At 34.9% G+C, this 17,789-nt stretch overlaps 2 protein-coding genes across 2 annotated transcripts; one reads left to right on the forward strand and one right to left on the reverse strand.

The window, feature by feature from the left end:
- The first annotated feature begins 1,125 nt into the window (after positions 1–1,125).
- LOC132177731 (protein SLOW WALKER 1) lies at positions 1,126–4,417 on the forward strand. The gene is made up of 2 exons (XM_059590173.1): positions 1,126–1,297; positions 2,585–4,417. The coding sequence occupies exon 2, from the start codon at positions 2,589–2,591 to the stop codon at positions 4,170–4,172; it is 1,584 nt and encodes a 527-aa protein (XP_059446156.1). The 5' UTR covers positions 1,126–1,297; positions 2,585–2,588; the 3' UTR covers positions 4,173–4,417.
- Positions 4,418–6,485: 2,068 nt separating this feature from the next.
- On the reverse strand, positions 6,486–7,277 carry LOC132177901 (B3 domain-containing protein At1g05920-like). The gene has a single exon (XM_059590378.1). It carries the CDS (start codon positions 7,275–7,277, stop codon positions 6,486–6,488), a length of 792 nt encoding a protein of 263 aa, XP_059446361.1.
- Positions 7,278–17,789: the final 10,512 nt, after the last annotated feature.

The raw sequence follows: 17,789 nt of genomic DNA on the forward strand, positions 1-17,789 counted from the left end.
AGAAATAAATTCTTTCTTATCAGAAAATAAGAGTAATATTAATGCTAGAAGTCACTTTTATGTCACTCAAAAAATAATGTGGCTTCTAAAATCACCATTAATTTTGTGATTGATTATTATTAAATTTTGATTTGAAAAGCCATCTTATTTTGAGAGGGGCACAAAATGGATACAAGAGATACATAAGTGTGACTTCTAAAATTACTCGTGAAATAATGCCTCAATTCCCTTAAAAAATCATGTTCCGAAAAGCCTTTAAATAGACTTAGAGCTTGTATGAGATTGCGTTTGAAAAATAGAGCTTTTAAGTCAAAAAGAGCTTTTGAGCAAAAACTTCATTTTTAAGCTTTTGTCAAAAGTGTTTTTTAGTCATTTTTAGACTTTTTTGACCCTTGAATGGGCTTTCAATTTTTTTTACCAAACGAATATTTTTTTCTTCAAACTGACTTTTTTAGTGCTAAAAGCATTTTTAGGCCTCTCAAACGCAATTCCAAACAGACCTTTAGAAAAGTAGCCCTTAAATTTGAAAGTTTGTTTCCAAAATATTGTTGTTTTTATGTGCTCGTTTAGACGAGCCTGGATTAACTTACAAAGATATAAATTCCTAGTGCAGCGTGTCTGTTAGAGGCTTCTAATGAACTTTCAAACAAAGCATTATGTGAAAATCTCATTCGTACTCATTGCATACGAGCTTCTTGGCCAATCTTCAAGTAGAACCTCTTTCGTACGAGCTTCATATGAGATTGCAGATGAGCTATTTAGTAAATATTGGAATTGACATTTTTTCATAAAATACAAAGTTTTAATATTTTGAATAAGCTTTCCAATGCCACCAAGTTTTCTTAAATCATATCTCGAAATCAAAAGTTTGATCATTTTAATCATACTAGATTAATGTTGACAAGTGACAACATACACAAACGTGAATGCTCATGGCTTTTGATCAACTTTTTTATAGACTTAACCCTAGACTTAAACTTATAACCAAACATGTTTTGAGACTGAATTTGCCAACATTAAAAACCTAACAATAAAATTATTTGGTTATAATTATCAATAACTTTATATATATATATATATATCAAAAAATAATAATAATAATAAAAGGAAAATAACATTCGCCGGGCCCGATAGAATTTCACCTTCACTACTCTCAAACCAAACTTAAACCCTAAACCCTCCCTCTCTCTTCTGGCACCATCTCATCTCGGCCTCACACTCTCTTTAGCTCCCGCCGACTTCATTTAACGCCAGCGTCTCTTGTCGCCGCCGGCTGCTGATCTCCCGAAACCCAAAGGTATGTTCTTTTTGTAAGCTTTTGTTTTGTTGCCCACCAGAAAACAAATCCGCGTTGTTCTTGTTCTGTTGTTGTCCAAATCACATAAATTTTTGCATTTTTATTAGAATTCATAGATTTCGCATTGAGTTTTATGGGTATGTTTTTGTTAGTGTTGTGACTGGTGGTATTAAAATCCGTCTCTGTGAAAATATTGATGAGCTAACTTGGCTTCACAGTACCAAGAATTCAAAGGCAAAACAAATTGTTTTGCACTTATATATATACACATCTCTTTCAGCCCTAGCCCTAAACCTAAAGCAAATTCACGCCTGCCTCTCTCTCCCTCTCTCTCGTCTCCCGCCGTCTTTGATTTTGATCCTGTTTTTACCCAGGATTTTGAATCCTCCGAGCAGTTTTTCTGCTCGAGAACACTTCAGAAAGAAAGAATCATAATAATCTCCTTGGTAAGTTTGGCCTTTTCTCACCTGGGTCGTGCTTGATTCCTCTGTTTCTTGAATATTCTTGTTTTTTTTTTTTTTTTTTTTTTTCACGGTTACCGATCTTGATGTGCTCTGAAAATTTGTTCACGTTCACGGTTAACCGATTAACCGACTGATTTTAACCGAAAAGTTCGAAATTAATTATTATCGAAATGAATTCGGTGAATTAATCGATTTAACTGACAATTCCGGTTAAAATTTTGAAATTACCTATACAGTTACCGTTATAACTGATACAGACCCCTAAAAATAATCTTGCCTCTTGCCGCATGCTAATGTGCTCTACTGAAAGGGAATCAATCAATAGAACATAATATGACTTCCCAAGGAATTGGTATCATTATGAAGAATTCAATCAATAGAGTCAGTTTTTGATAAGAAGAAAACTTCTAAAAAAAGAAAAAAAGAAAAATACAAGCAGTCATTGTAGGCCTAGAACAGTCTCCAAAGCCAATGTTATTTACAAATTTTTACAAGAATCATAAAGTTTTCTTGATCTGTGCACAGGCAAGACAGCAGTTAGTTCGCAGCATCAATATTTTTCACAGCTGTAGACTCAATAGCCTTCTTTAGAGCGCCCTGAGAATTACTTTGCTGTTTGTGTGAACACCTATTGAGTCAAGTTTTAGTACTGCGAATTTTGCTGACTCTATGGTTAAATTCTGTTGGAGTATAAATGAAGCCTATTCTGCTTGGGGACACATGCACAAGCCCTGAAACCTATCACATACTGAATCTTATAAATACTGACAGTTGTAGTCATTGTAAACCAGCTAACTTATTCCTTGTGCATTTTCTGTTGCAGGGTAATGATGGAGGTGCCAAGGCAAAATTCAACGTTCAAACCCATCAAACCCAAGCTCAGACCAAAGCCCAGAACCCCCACGCAAACCCCAGAGTCCAAGTACTGGTCCTCCTTCAAGAATCACCAAATCTCAAACCTCATCTCTTCCATCACCTCTCTCACCTTCTCTCCCACTCCACCACACACCTTCGCCGCAACCCACTCGACCTCGCTCACCCTCTTCAGCCCCCAAACCCTCTCCCCCTCCTCTACTATCTCCTCCTTCCCTGATGTCGTCTCTTGCGCCTCGTTCCGCTGCGATGGCCTCCTGATTGCCGCCTCGGACCTATCGGGCCTAGTTCAAGTCTTTGATGTCAAAACCCGGACCCCACTGCGTAAGCTTCGGTCTCACACGCGCCCAGTACATTATGTTCAATACCCAGTTCATGATAAGCTACATTTGGTCTCTGCTGGTGACGATGCCCTCGTCAAGTACTGGGATGTAGCTGCCGAGACCCCAATTGTAGATTTTCGGGGTCATAAGGATTATGTGCGTAGTGGTGATTTTTCACCTGTTAGTCATGAAATGTGCGTCACTGGGTCATATGATCACACGGTTAAGCTTTGGGACGTGAGGGTGACTGATTCCAAGTGGGTTATGGAGGTGAACCATGGAAAACCTGTTGAAGATGTGATTTTTTTGCCATCCGGGGGGTTGGTTGCTACAGCGGGTGGGAACTCAGTTAAGATATGGGATTTGATAGGGGGTGGAAAGATGATTTATTCAATGGAGAGTCATACAAAGACGGTTACATCAGTTTGTGTAGGGAGAGTTGGGAAGGAAAGTGGAGAGGAGGGGAGGGAGTATAGAGTTTTTAGTGTGGGATTGGATGGGTATATGAAGGTTTTCGACTATGGGAGGGCGAAGGTAACGCATTCGATGAGGTTCCCAGCGCCACTTATGTCAATTGGGTTTTCGCCTGATTGTGGGGTGAGAGTGATTGGGAGTTCTAATGGGATAATGTATGTTGGGAAGAGGAAAACAAAGGAGGAGAATGTGGAGAGTGGTATCAAGAGTTTTTGGAGTTTAGGCCAGGAGGAGGAGAAAAGGGTTATGAGGCCTTCATATTTTCGTTATTTTCATAGAGGACAAGGGGAGAAGCCTAAGGAGGGAGATTACATGGTAGTGAGGCCGAAGAAGGTGAAGTTAGCAGAGCATGATAAGTTGTTGAAGAAGTTTAGGCATAAGGGGGCTTTGGTGTCAGTGTTGGGCAGTAAGAATCCAGAGAATGTGCTGGCAGTGATGGAGGAATTAGTTGCGAGGAGGAAGTTGTTGAAATGTGTTGAGAACTTGGATAACGAGGAGCTTGGGTTGTTGTTGAGTTTCTTGCAAAAGTACACCACAGTGCCAAGATACTCAGGTTTGTTGATGGGATTGACAAAGAAGGTGCTTGAAATGCGGGTTGAAGTTATTAGAGGCTCTGAGGCCTTGGAGGATCAAATTAGAAACCTTAAGCGATCTGTCGACGAGGAGATAAGGATACAACAGTCATTACAAGAGATACAGGGTATCATCTCTCCTTTATTGAGGATTGCTGGGAGAAGATGAAACTTTATTGCCTCTCTGTTTATTATGAGGTAGTTGTATTATTTATTACCTGCTTGCAGCTTTGTCGTCATGACAATAGAAAGTTCTGCAATTTTGTTTCATGAGAACTCAACGTGTATTTCTATTTGTGGTGTTTTTAATATTTTGAGGAACTTTAGTTACTTGCTTAGATATATCATATTGAGCTCATTTTTTTCCCAGTGACATTATAATTTGATGCCTTTTATGTCGTATTGTTCCATGTTCTCAGAATAGGTGTTATGTTGGTTTTCAATGCTTCTGATATTGTATAGTGAAAGTTCAATTCTTGTAATTGTACTGTGGTTATGCCATTGACCGTTAAGTATTTTGGCTGTTGATGGGGAAGCTTTAAGGTATAGAGGGACCAAGTAGGCTATCTTTATTAAACGGCTCAGGTGTTTCAGCTTCCAAATACACTCCAGGACAAAATTTGCAAGTTGTTCCATTTACATGAATTTCCACGTGCACTTTCATGCAAAGCTGTTGTTTTGACTGGATTTATATATCTGATTGCTGTTGCACTTTGTATCTATCAATCATTTACATGGTATATGGAGCTTTTAGAAGATTGAATGATAGATCATAGATGCATTAGTGCATTACATTGGATCAAAAATTACCATGAGACATCTGTTCAAGTTACTAGAGACGGGCCTTTTCAGAAAATTGTCATGTACAAATTCGGTTATCAGTTTTTGGTATTTTTTGTGCATTTACTGTTCAGAAGGCTTATATGAAGTAGAAAATAAATGAACTCTCTTGTTGATTGTTGATTGTTGATGTGCCTTGCAAGAGACCCTTCAAAGAAAGTTCTCAACTTTCAAACATGTTCTAGATTGGAACAGTTGTGGCCTTAGAACATTGCAGGGATCAACAAAGTGGCCTTACGTGTTTGAACTATCTTGACTTATCTATTGAAGTACCTGAAACTATTTGTGAACTCTAGATTCTACAACTTTGAAGCTTCGGTCATCCAATAATCTTTGACCATTTACTAACTTTGTGATTTCGAATCGCATAATACCTCTCAGGATAATTAATCTGAAGCATCAACTAGAATTGCATAATAACTCTTATCCATTCTTTTATGAATTACATACGCGAAAGGTAGCAGTTTTTTCGAATTTTATTTCCCAAGATGCAGTTGGGCTTAGGTTATGCACTTTGTGAATTGGCTAATAATTATTCAAAAGCTCTTATAATCATATATTCAGGTGGAGGAACAATCGGTGTTCGGAAGATAATATTTCTATTTGACTGATGCTTTCATCTTACATTTCTTGTTATGTTTTTCCTCAGATATCACTTCTCTATGCATTAATCTGTGTTTTCTTCTCTTATTTTGCTGGTTGTGAGATCAAGATTGTTTTTATCAATTTATCAAGAAGTCCCTCTTTTGCTTGGAAAATTATTCTTATTCACAGTATGGTGTTGGAAAGAGATAAATGAAGAATATTATTTATTTATCTTTGATTTTGTTAGCATGCATCACAATTCAAAGTCCCCAATTGGACAAATTTGATGTGGCATTCAGAATATGGAGGCAAGAGGACATATAGTATTTAGAAAGTCTTTTATTTTTGTATGTTCTCAGCAACATGAAACTCTCTGTGACTTGCTGTCTCACTGGTTGTTCATTTTACCAATACAGACTCATTTACGCTTAACCACCAGCTTTTGAAAGATCTGCCTTCTCTTGTATTTTTTTTTTCCTCCTCGCCATCTACAACTACTGCCACGCCATTGACATCATTGAGTCAGGAACAAACAGTATAAAAGATTTTGGGAAACTACGTTAAGACTCTGAACTACCAGACCCTCTCAAATTTCAAAAATTTTTAATTTCACCCTTGTATTTTTAATTGGATGCAAGATTTTAAAAGTGATAAAATGACTTTTATACTCTAGACTTTTTTATAAAATTTCAAATTTATCCTTAATTTCAAATTAAAAATTATTAAAAAAGAAAGAAAGAAAATTTAAGGGTACTTTGGATTTTTTAGTGATTTCCATTCGGGTTAACGGCCGGATATGACTGGTTAGCAATAAAAATCACAGGAATATCATTGATTAGATCTCAGTCACAGATACAAAACAAAACAAAACAATCAATTAATTCTACCATGCAAAATATTTCTGCCCACTTTCATTCCTCAAAAGACCAAGTCAGTTCCAATTTTCACAGTGAAAATTATACAGAAACCGTGTTAAGTTGCCGTGATTATACTTTTACAACTGACGAGGAACAAAAACACAGAAACTGGAAGGGTGAAAAGAAAAGAAAAATCCTAATTATCTAAGCTTAATAAGGGCCAAGTGGGGCCTTTGGTTGACTCTGAAGGACCAAAGCTGTACATCATTTCCTGACTTGAGCCCGTTTCCCTTTGCAATATTTATCCATGGGTTGCTCAACATGTAGCTGCAGCTGTTACCCAATTTCCACTTCTTCAAGAAGATGCTCGATTCCTTAAGGCCTGGCTCTATCAATGGCACTTCCATGCCTTTGAAATGTTTCCCATCTGCTTCTTTCTCCTCAAGACTCGCTTGTTCCTCACTGCTTAGAAAATCATACCTCATTTGGCCCCTTGGAATCGAAAGCCGGTCCTGAGATACTTTCATATCAGTGTCAGTCAAAACTTTTTGAATGACAAGATTGATGTCCGAACCCTGCAGCCCCATGATTCTGTTCTTGAACTCGGTTGGCATGCAAGGTAGTTGGTCCGGAACCGCTTGTTTGATCTCCGTCGGGTTCTTCCTCTGCCTCTTGGGTTTCCTGGACTTTCCTTCTTCTTCTTCTTCCTTTTCTTGATTCTTGTTGATTTTTCCGAAGTTGTTGGGTTTTGACTCCAATGGCTTCTTGGGTGGTATAATTTTCAAGGCAATCCTCTTCTTCTTCTTCTCCAGGGACGGTTCTCTCTTTTTCATGTGGAATTGAACGAATTCCATCAAGATCCTCTCAGTCAGCAGCCGTTCTACCTCGTTTGGATCCTCACCCACAGCTCTGATCACCTCCTCTTTGATTTTATTGAAGTCCCCACATATGGCTGGAGAGTCTCCCCTCAGATCGTCAAGAGTGATGGTCATGTCTTCTTCCTCTTCTTCTTGAAACAAGAAAAAGGAAAGATTTTGAATCCCAAATGCGTTTCAGAGAAGACCACAAAGAAAAGAATGATTGGGAGTGAGTATGATCATTACCTGATCTGTGGGAAGAAACAAGACCCACAACACAACACAGAGCAAGAAACAGAGCACAATGTCCTCAGAAAAGAACAGGAGAGGAGAAGAGAAGAAAACAAACAAGAGATGAAAGTGAGGTTTCCTAAACAAGAGATGAAAGTGAGTTTGGGTTTCTTCCTGGGATTACTTATTTATAGGACGAATGAGGTTTCCTAAACATTACCGGTGCAACTCGGAGAGGCACCACCGCCTTTGCCTCCAACGGTCAAATAAGAGCATACACCACCGACTTTCACAAACCTAATTTGCAAAAATATATTTACTTACTATTTTACCCCCATCATCCATGGTACAACTCGGAGAGGCGGGGTTTCTCACCGCCTTTGGCGCCAACGGTCGAATAAGGTTATACATCTCCGACTTCCAAATGGTCGCAAACCCAATTTACTGTTTTGCCCCCATGCATGGTACAACTCGGAGAGGCAGGCTCTCAAGTGTCTCACCGCCTTTGCCACCAACGGCCGAATAAGGGCATACTCCACACGCACAGTCACAACCCCTAATTTAAAATAATTAACGGACCTCGGCATACTGGGGCGGAATTAGGAGTTGTAATGTGGGGGGACGAATTTTTGTTTTTGTTTTGTTTTTTTTTTTTTTTTTTTGGGAAATGGACCGACTTATATAAATACATATAATCTCTTTATATTAATCTATAAGGTCTAAGAAAAGGTTTGTTTGAGTATAAAATTTTTGTCCTGACAATCACCGAGAGCCCCAAATAGCAATAATGTTAAGAGTTGAGCCAAATAATTTTGTAATCATAAATGATTAAATCATTTAACTTGTGATATTAGAGCAAATATCGTAAATCTAAATGACGGCAAAATAACTACTCAAAAAATTAATTGTTGGGATTGTTCGTTAGAAGCCACTCAAAGAACCCAAACCATTTAACTTTTTCTTTCATATATTCAATGAGAGTCTCAAACCAAATTAAATTTTTATTAGAAGTGAACTAGAATATAGAGGGAAACTAAATGAATTGGGTATTTTAGGTATTTTATTTTTATTTTTTTGACATGTCCGCACAAGAGAAGTGAGAAGGGATTCGAACTAGTGACGCCCACTTCATGAGGCGTGATCCATATCTGATTAAACTACCTATTGGGGACACAAAGGGGACACAAGTAAAATAATAATAATTAAAAGGGACACAAATATTATTTTGGGGGGCAAAACTAAAAAAAAATAATTAAAAAGGGACACAAATAATATTTTGGGGGACAAACATATCATTTGGGAGATGCTCCAAACCCAATTTAAAATAATAAAATATTTACTGTTTTACTCCCTCCCTTTTGAAGAATTTTTGTAGTTTTGAAGACAAAAACTTGTTTTTTTTTGTGAAGGGAAAAATATAAAATCAATTCATGGGGTTTACTTGATTTACAATTAGCTTTGATCAGCCTACTGCGTGATATATCTAATAGTTTTTCTATTCAATTTTTTCTGATTATCGTTGGTTTCAGTAATTGTTTTGACACCTTTTGTGTCAATAGAATCGAAAAATTCCTTACAATACAAAACATTTCCATCATAGTCTTTCAAATTGAATAATTGGAAGCCGTGAGTTTAATCGTGCTATTAGATGACTTCTCCATTTAATTTACATAAGAAATTCACACTAACAATTAACTTAAGCTCTTATACCACATTGTCAAGTGTGAACACCAATTTCAAACACACATGAGAATTATTCTACCTCTATTTGGGCAAATTAAGTGGTCACACTAGCACCCAAAATAAACTCATCCACGGTACAGTGAAAAATAATTAAGCAACCCACAGGCAAGATATCAAGATTTTTACGGGAAAAAGCATGGGACCTAATTGATTCAAATCTTTCACTATCAACGATAATGAGTTTACAAGGTCTTCTCTGGAGAAATATTTAGAGGTTATTACTTCATCAAAAATACTTGCATTCTTTAATTAAATATAAATCACTCTGAAAGTGAAGTTCAACAAGAACAAAGAAAGATCCCACCAAATAGGTATGAGCAACAAGGCAACGGCAGTGGAAAATTCAACAATTGACATCAGTCAATACGTAGCTTTCATCGTCAGAAAACTTAGTAAAATTGTATCAAGATCAGATCATACACGATTCTTCAAATCTCTCACGGAAGTGGGTAGGCCAAAACCAAAATTTTTTTTTCTCTTCCTGCTGCCGACTGCGCAATTTTTTTATTTTTCATTTTGGCTGCCCTTTTGAAAGGCCCGGAGTGTGTTTTTTAAAAGGTCCATGGGTTGGTCCCCAAATGTGAGGGATTACCCAACAGTATGCAATCTGTGATTGCATGATCTGTGGGAGCATTTTTTTTTTTTTTTTGGGGTAAAAGCATGATCTGTGGGAGCTGGTGCATATATATATATTCTCCAACACTATTTACCCAAAAAAAAGGAGTAAAACGGGTTAAGAAAGTAAGGTGCAAACGCCATCAATATTGTCTTGAAATTAATGGAATGCACGTAACTGCTTTGGGCATTTTCGAGAGATGCATGAGCAGTACAAGCCCCACTTATAGAGCCCAAATGCTCTCTCATATAAAACTACCCATTACACTATGTAATAAGCAGTTTTATTGCACCGGCTCTAGTGTAAAAGTTGACATGTTACCAATTTCATAACTGAAAAATAAAAAATAAAACTTTGACAACTTTAACTCGTTATCAATTTCAAAACTAAAAATAAAATGAAATAAAATTTTGATAACTTTGGTAACATGTCAAAGTTGACTCGTCACCATTTGGTGACGTGCCAACTTTGACATATTACCAATTTGAAAACTGAAATAAATAAATAAATAAATAAAATTTTGATAACTTTAGTAACGTGTCAACTTTGACACTTCACCAAATGGTGATGTGTCAAATTTGACTCGTCACCATTTGGTGACGAGTCAAATTTGACATGTTACCAAAGACTTTAGTAACGTGTGAGAAATTGCCACGTTATCTGACGTGTGAAAAAATTATATACTGTAGACATGTCACTAAACTCATGTTTTTTTGTAGTGCTAAAAATTTCAGTAGATCTTGATTCAGACAGTTATTGTCATGTTTTTGGATCAATGACTCAATATCATCAATGTTCAGGTAGGTTATGATAAACTAGGGCTTGGAATAGTTTCACAGCAAGAAACCTAAAAAAAACAATTTCTAGTGTTTTTAATGGACTTCCATACGTTCTTGGCGGGGTTGCCATGAACCCCCCAAACTCAAAGCATCACGTGGATCCGCCCACATGCATGAGCTGTGGACTATGGCTGCCTTACTTTCCTCTACCTTCATATTTTAACACTCTGCTCTTTTTACCCAAAAGGCCAAAAAAAAAAAAATAAAAAAATAAAAAAATGAATAAGATGGCCGACTTGGTGGCTAAAAGAGCTGGCTTTTAAAGTTTTAATTTGCCTCCACTATATTTCACATCATTAGAGTTGTGGTTCAAAGAACAAAGAAGCTACAATTTGGCAATCAGCATTACTAATTAAGGCTGAAATTCACTGAGAAATTGGATCTAATTGCACCATCAAAATTTGAGTTTAGAAAACCTTAAGGTAGAGCTTTCCGAATGGTGATTCCAGAAATTGAGTTCTCTCAAGTTAAACCTTCTTTTTTTCCTAATAAAAAGAAAGGCTGGAGAGACCAACTGTAATTAATTATTATAAGTGGCTGTAACTATAATAGCACATGCTTGCTACGAGCGGCACATGAGAGGCTTAAACTGTAGGAACCGCAGATGTTCTTTCAAATCTGATTAAACCAAAGCTTGACCCAACTTTGTTGGGGTATTAATGGAACTCAAGGTGGTTAACACTAATTAAGTTAGTGTGAGGATTCCCATTGCGAACTTCGAACTCACGTCTTAGTGCATGCTCAACCACTTTGTTAAATGTCTACAAAAAAACTAAATATAAAGAGTCCATTGTTAATGCTCAAAAAGGAACTCACGTTTGGTGCCTAACATTATTTTAATATAAAATGCTTTCTCTTTACTCTTTATTTTCTCTAACATTTATTGGAAATAATATTTAAATAGCTTTCTCTTTACTCTCTTTCCTTTATGTGTAATTTAAATAATATTTAAATGAAATAAGAAAAAAGTAAAAGAAGTTATAGTTGAATTGATTTGAATACGGAATCAAAAATTAGTTTGCTTTATTTATTTTGGAGAAAGTTCACATACCCCACTCAAACTACCATCCAATTGATAATGTCCCCCCCAAACTTTAAATTGCGACAATGTACCCCCCAAACTACCAAAACATTGTCAATGTCCCCCTCATTGACGAAACTACCCTTAGTAAATTTTTTTAAAAAAAATACTAAAATTTCTGGAAAAATCTAAAATAAAAAAAAAATCTTTTTATTAGAAAAAAAATTAAAAAATTTCGATTTTTTTTTTTATAAAAATTGAAAATTTTTCTTTTTCTTTTTTTTTTTTTTTTAAAAAAAGTTTTCTTTTATAATTTTTAAGTAAAAAATTTCCGTTTTAAAAAAAAATTAAAATATTTTAGTTTTTAAAAAATAAAATTTTCGTTTTTTTTAAAACATATTTTAAAAAAATCTAAAAAAATAAAAATTGATTTTTTTTAAAAAAATAAAATTTTCGGTTTTTTTTTTAAAAAAAGTTTAAAAATTAAAATTTTCGTTTTAATTTTTTTTTTTTTTCGAATTTTAGGAGTATTTTTGTCATATTGATAAATATATAGGGGCATTTTGATCTTTTTGCTAGCTTTGGGGGAGATATTGACAATATTTTGGTAGTTTGGGGGGTACATTGTCGCAATTGAAAGTTTGGGGGGGACATTGTCAATTGGGTGGTAGTTTGAGGGGAGTATGTTGACTTTACCCATTTATTTTTTATTTTTTGATATTGGGGAACCTCTACAAGGCAAGGCTGTTTAGACTCATCCTTACAGAGTAAACTTTGATCTCGTGCACCGCACCCTCGAAAGTTTTCCTATACGAAACTGGGTAAATCGCTAACCTTTTACCAGGGGGTGTGGCCCCAAAGAATTGTTTGCACCCAAGAGGTGTTGAACTTTGGACCTTCAAGGGATCAAACCTCTAAGACTAAGGCCTTCACAACTTGGGTCAATCCCTTAGGGTTCAAAATTAGTTTGCTTTATTGCTCATAACATTTTGTCACTCTTCAATGCAACATAGAGTTGCTTGCGATTTCGTAGGGAAAAATGCGATTTCGAAAGACCTCGTGAGTACTACAAAAAAGTTGAGATTTATTGACTAACGTTAGTGAAATGTCAAGCCTGTTGACATGTCACTAACGGTTAGTGACGTGTCATTAGCAACGCGTGTAGCATGTCAAAAAATTGGGTGTGACTAACGTGACTTTAGTAACGTGTGAATTTTTGACACGTTATTAAAGTTTAAAAAATTATTAAAATTAAAATTTTTTTTTTTTTTCTGATTTTTCATGGAATATGATTTTCAAAAACCCAAACCTAGCAGCAAATCAAAATTTAATTGAAAAAAAAAAGAAAGTAATTGAAAATTCTAAATTAAATTAAAAAAATATATATATTGTTTACATGTAAAAAAAATTTGTTTACATGTAAGCAAAATTTTTCAAAAATTTCAATAGATCAATCAAAAATTTTGAACTTCAAATCTAATTTTACTACTCACTCATTATGTAGAGTTGGAGAGTACCAAAAATCAGAAAAATTAGAAAAATTACCCATTAGAGTATACGATGTCTATACCCCAAGTGGATTCAACCTGAAAAATCAAATCAAATTAGCTAAAAAAATCAAAACCAGAAACATTTCAAACACCCAAACCCAGTAGCGAAAAAATTTCAAAATCCCAAACCCCCAAAAAAAAAAAAAAATCAGATCTTCTCTTCTCTTTTTCTTTTTCTTCTTATCTTCTTCTCTTCTCCCTTTCTTTTTCTTTTTTCATATGAGAGAAGAGGGAGCTGTGGGGGGGGGGGGGGAGAAGAAGAGAAGAAGAAAGAAGAAGGTAGCATGCGGGAGGAAGGAAAAAGAGGGAAGAAGAAAGAAAAAGAGAGAAAGAGGGAAGCCAGTTGGCGCATGTTCCCAATGCCCATTGGTGACGTGTGTCCAGCCGGCACATCACCAATGGGGTGACGTGGCATAGGTGGCGCGTCACCACTTTAGTGACATGGTGCCACGTCACTACTGTCTTAATTTATTTAAAAAAAGAAAAAAAAAAACCTGACAACTTTAGTAATGTGTCAACTTTGACACGTTACCAATTAGAAAACTGAAAAAAAAAATAATGATAATAATAAAATTTTGACAAATTTAGTAACGTGTGAAAGTTGACACATCACCACACGTTACCAATTCAAAAATAGAAAAAAATAATAATAAATAAAAAATAAAACTTTGACAACTTTAGTAACATGTCAACTTTGAATGTTACCTATTCGAAAACTGAAAAATAAATAAATAAAAAAAATAAAACTTTGACAACTTTAGTAACGTGTCAACTTTCACACGTTACTAAAGACTTCAGTAACGTGTGAGAAACTGCCACGTCACCAATTGGTGACGTGTGAAAAAAATCATGCATTGTAGACACATTACTAATCCCATGTTTTTTCTTTTGTAGTGGAGTTTTCATTGAAGAATCCTCTACTTCTTGCCGGTGTCCAATGGTCTGCAAAACGGGCAGGCCATTCTTGCCGTTGAAGGTTGCAGTTCTCTTTGGCAGGGCCGGGTCAAAATATGTTGAAGCTTAAGCTTTATTTATTTCGAAAGGTTGAAGAATCAAATGATATTAATGCATTTTTTAAATTAAGTATGTGGCCTTAATTAAAGCATATATATATTGACGGCAATTAGGTATTTAATTCCTTTTTTATGAAAATTATTTTATTAGGATTCATTAATTCAATTGGGTGCCTTAATAAATTACTTATTTACCATGATTAAGAGATCTTAATTAAAGAATATAGATCATAATAAGGGCTTTAATTTTTTTATGGAAAGTTTTTTTTGTTCAATATTTATTAATTTGGGGCCGTATTAAATTGGGAGCCCTAAGCGACCGCCTAATCCTCCTAATCCATTCAATTAATTGAGCCAACCCTGCTCGTCGAAATGTGTCGTTCGCACGGGTGGTGGGCAATGGATGAGGGGGAACATAGGCTTTTCTTCCATTGGAATTTTTTTTTTTTTTTTTTTGACATGTCCGCATAACATGGGGGAGAGAGATTCGAACTAGTGACCTTCGCTTTATTAAGTATAGTTTTAACTAATTGAGCTATCTCTTGGGACTCTTCCATTAAAAAATTGGTTTGCATTTGAAAGAACAATAATAATTTGAAAAATGCTATTTTTATAACTATTTTATAGCTTGATGACAAGTGGCAACGTGTGATTGAAGCCACGTCACTCAAAAAAAAGTTTTAACCCATTGCATTCGCATTTGAAAAAACATTAATAAAAAAAAGTTGTAAGTCTAATAAAACAATTTTTATGAAAAATGAAAAGTATTTTATGGTTGGTCAAAAATATCTTTTAGTTGACCAAATTTCTTAAAGACTAAAACTTCGAAAATATTGAAACATTTTATAGAAAATATTATACAATTTTAGTTTAATAAATTGAGACAATATTTGATTAATCATTGTCTTAATTTGCTTTAAAATTTTAATAGATAATCTATTTACCATTTATCTCCGTCGTAGGTATATATCCTATGTAATGCATGATAGGCTACAAAAATTATTAAGTGCATGGACAACAACTACTTAGAGCATCTCTAAGGGTACTTCCTCTCCAATAGATTAATTAGCAGTTTACATATTTTTCTTCTAACATGAACATGTTCACACTATAAACCTTTTTTTATTAGTTTTTTCTCTCACTCACTCACTCACTCACTCTCTCACTCTCTCTTTGAATCCTCCTAAATGTGATGTGGCTTTTAAAATCACAGATAGATCAAAATTCAATAATAATAATCTCAAATTTAATGGTGGTTTTAAAAGTCACATCACATTTGATAATCTCCGTTGACATGCAAAAAGGTTCATCTTTCTTTCTTTCTATCTTTCTTTCCTTCGATTGGTTTTCTTCTTCCTGTAGTTTTTTAATCGATTAATTTTTGGTTGAAATTTATTTTTTCTTAATATTTGTAGTTTTTAATCATTAATTTTTGGCTGAAATTTATTATTTGAGTATAAAGAATTGGCCTTTGGGATCTTGGGTCTAATTCGATCATTTGTTGGACCTTGTTAGGGTTTTGGTGTTTTGTTTCATGGGGAAGCCGTAGATTTTATCGTGCTATGATTATGGTAAAATTTGATGGTGTTTAGCTGTTAAAGGTATCAGGATTGTTGATCCTCATATGGGTATGCCAGAATGGTTTTTACATAGAAATCTGTTTGTATGGGGAACAATGAACATTGTTATGGGTTATGAAGTTTGGTATTTTAGTGACCATAATTATTTTATGGATCAAGATCTACTGAAATTCTTAGGGGAATTTCAGTTTCTGGAATTTCATATTTAGGCCGTCTATTTCCATTTAAGGGTCATTGTCCTACCACGTGTCCCACTTCTAATAAAATAATATTTAAACTTTAAAAAGAACATAATAAATAATAAATAATAATAATATGGGGTGGCTAGCCACCCCATTTTTTGCCATAGGGTGGCCGAGCCACCCCTATGGCCCTTGAGAGTGGATCGGCCACCCCCTAAATGCCAAACCCAATTTTTTATTTTTTTATTTTTTATTTTTTTTTATTTTGGGTTTGGCCCTTGGCCGTCCACCCCCAAGGGCCATAAGGGGGTGGCCGGCCACTCCATACTATTTTTTATTTTATTTTATATATTTTTTTTAAAAAAATTTAAATATTATTTTATTATTTTTTTGAGTAGTGGGATACGTGACAGGACAATGACCCTTGAATGGAAATGGATAGCCTAAATCTAAAATTTCAGATCCATTATTTTGAGGGGTTTAAGTAACTGATCTACATAAAGAGTAATGTTATATATATGTTACTGATGAATATTATTATTAGTTTTATTCGTTTTGATGTTGCTGGAAATGAAATTGTTGGAATATTGACAAAAGCCGATTTTGTTTCTATTGTGTTTATAATTGCCTAATGTGTCCTTCCGTACATGTTCTTTCAGGTGATATGTTGGTTGGAAAGCGAATTTTGCTTATGATTGTTTCTTGAAATCGTTCAATACTTTTGATTCCAAGTTTGTAGGATGATGCCAAAAGTACTCTATATGTACCTGTTGAGGAAGTCCGGCAGGATCAGGATCCACGACAATTTTAAAGAAATTGTCTACCCCCAATTTTGATCATCCAAGCCGTTCGTTAGTTGAATGGCATGAAATATGCTACGTGTACAAACTTTTAGATTTCAAAACTTGAACTCATTCGTTTCGGAGAAAAAGGTTCACTTTTACATCTCTCTTCATTTTCTCCATTGCAGAATGGAGCCACGGCACAATCAATCACAGAGGTAAGCAAGCTTTTCTCTCTATTTATTTATTTTGTCCTCTTTGGGTTTTGATCTGATTTTTTCCTTCTTGATTTTCATTTGTTTTTGGTTTATGGTTCATTAACTTTTTCTTAGATTCTCTCTCATTCTCCGAAATTTTTAACACCTTCTTTTTGATATGAGGAACCCAAATTACCAAATTAGCTGGTGAAGAGGAACTCAGATTTCTTTTAAGATCTTAATCCACTTTGTGGGAGAGAATGATCATAGGTCTACACCAATCAAGTAACTAAATATTACTAAACAAAAACTCGATGCTTTTAAATATAAAAATTAAAAACCCTCGAGAGAGAAAATCGAGATGGCCGATTCTACAATGGAGATAATGGAGAGAGAGATGTAAGAGGCAACGAGCAGGGGAGGGATTTTTTTAAAAAAACAAAGGGGTTGTGTTCAAATTTTGAAATAAAATTTGAAATTGCCGTGGATCCTGTTCCAGTTGGCAGCATGTCTGAAAGGAAACTTAAGAACTTGTTTGGAATTGCATTTAAGGGGTCTAAAAGTGTTTTTAACACTCAAAAAGTTCGTTTGAAGAAAAAAGTATTCGTTTGGTAAAAAAATTAAAAGTACTTTTATGGGTTTAAAAAGCCTAAAAATAATCATAAAGCACTTTTAATAAAAGTCTAAAAATAAAACTTTTGTCCAAAAGTTCTTTTTGACTTAAACGCTTTATTTCTCAAACTCAATCTCAAACAAGTCCTTAAAAGATTGTGAGATTATTAAAGTAATATTTTTTTAATATATATGATTATATATATTATAATAATATAGTGTAATGACCATGGACCATGGTACCATCTTATATATATATGTATGCTTCTCTACATGCAATT

Source organism: Corylus avellana, chromosome ca4 (genome assembly GCF_901000735.1).
Source record: "Corylus avellana chromosome ca4, CavTom2PMs-1.0".
NCBI lineage: Eukaryota > Viridiplantae > Streptophyta > Magnoliopsida > Fagales > Betulaceae > Corylus > Corylus avellana.

Bases quoted from the DNA above. Each gene is read 5' to 3' on its own strand.
- LOC132177731 (XM_059590173.1), top strand. From the start codon at position 2,589: ATGATGGAGGTGCCAAGGCAAAATTCAACGTTCAAACCCATCAAACCC.
- LOC132177901 (XM_059590378.1), bottom strand. From the start codon at position 7,277: ATGACCATCACTCTTGACGATCTGAGGGGAGACTCTCCAGCCATATGT.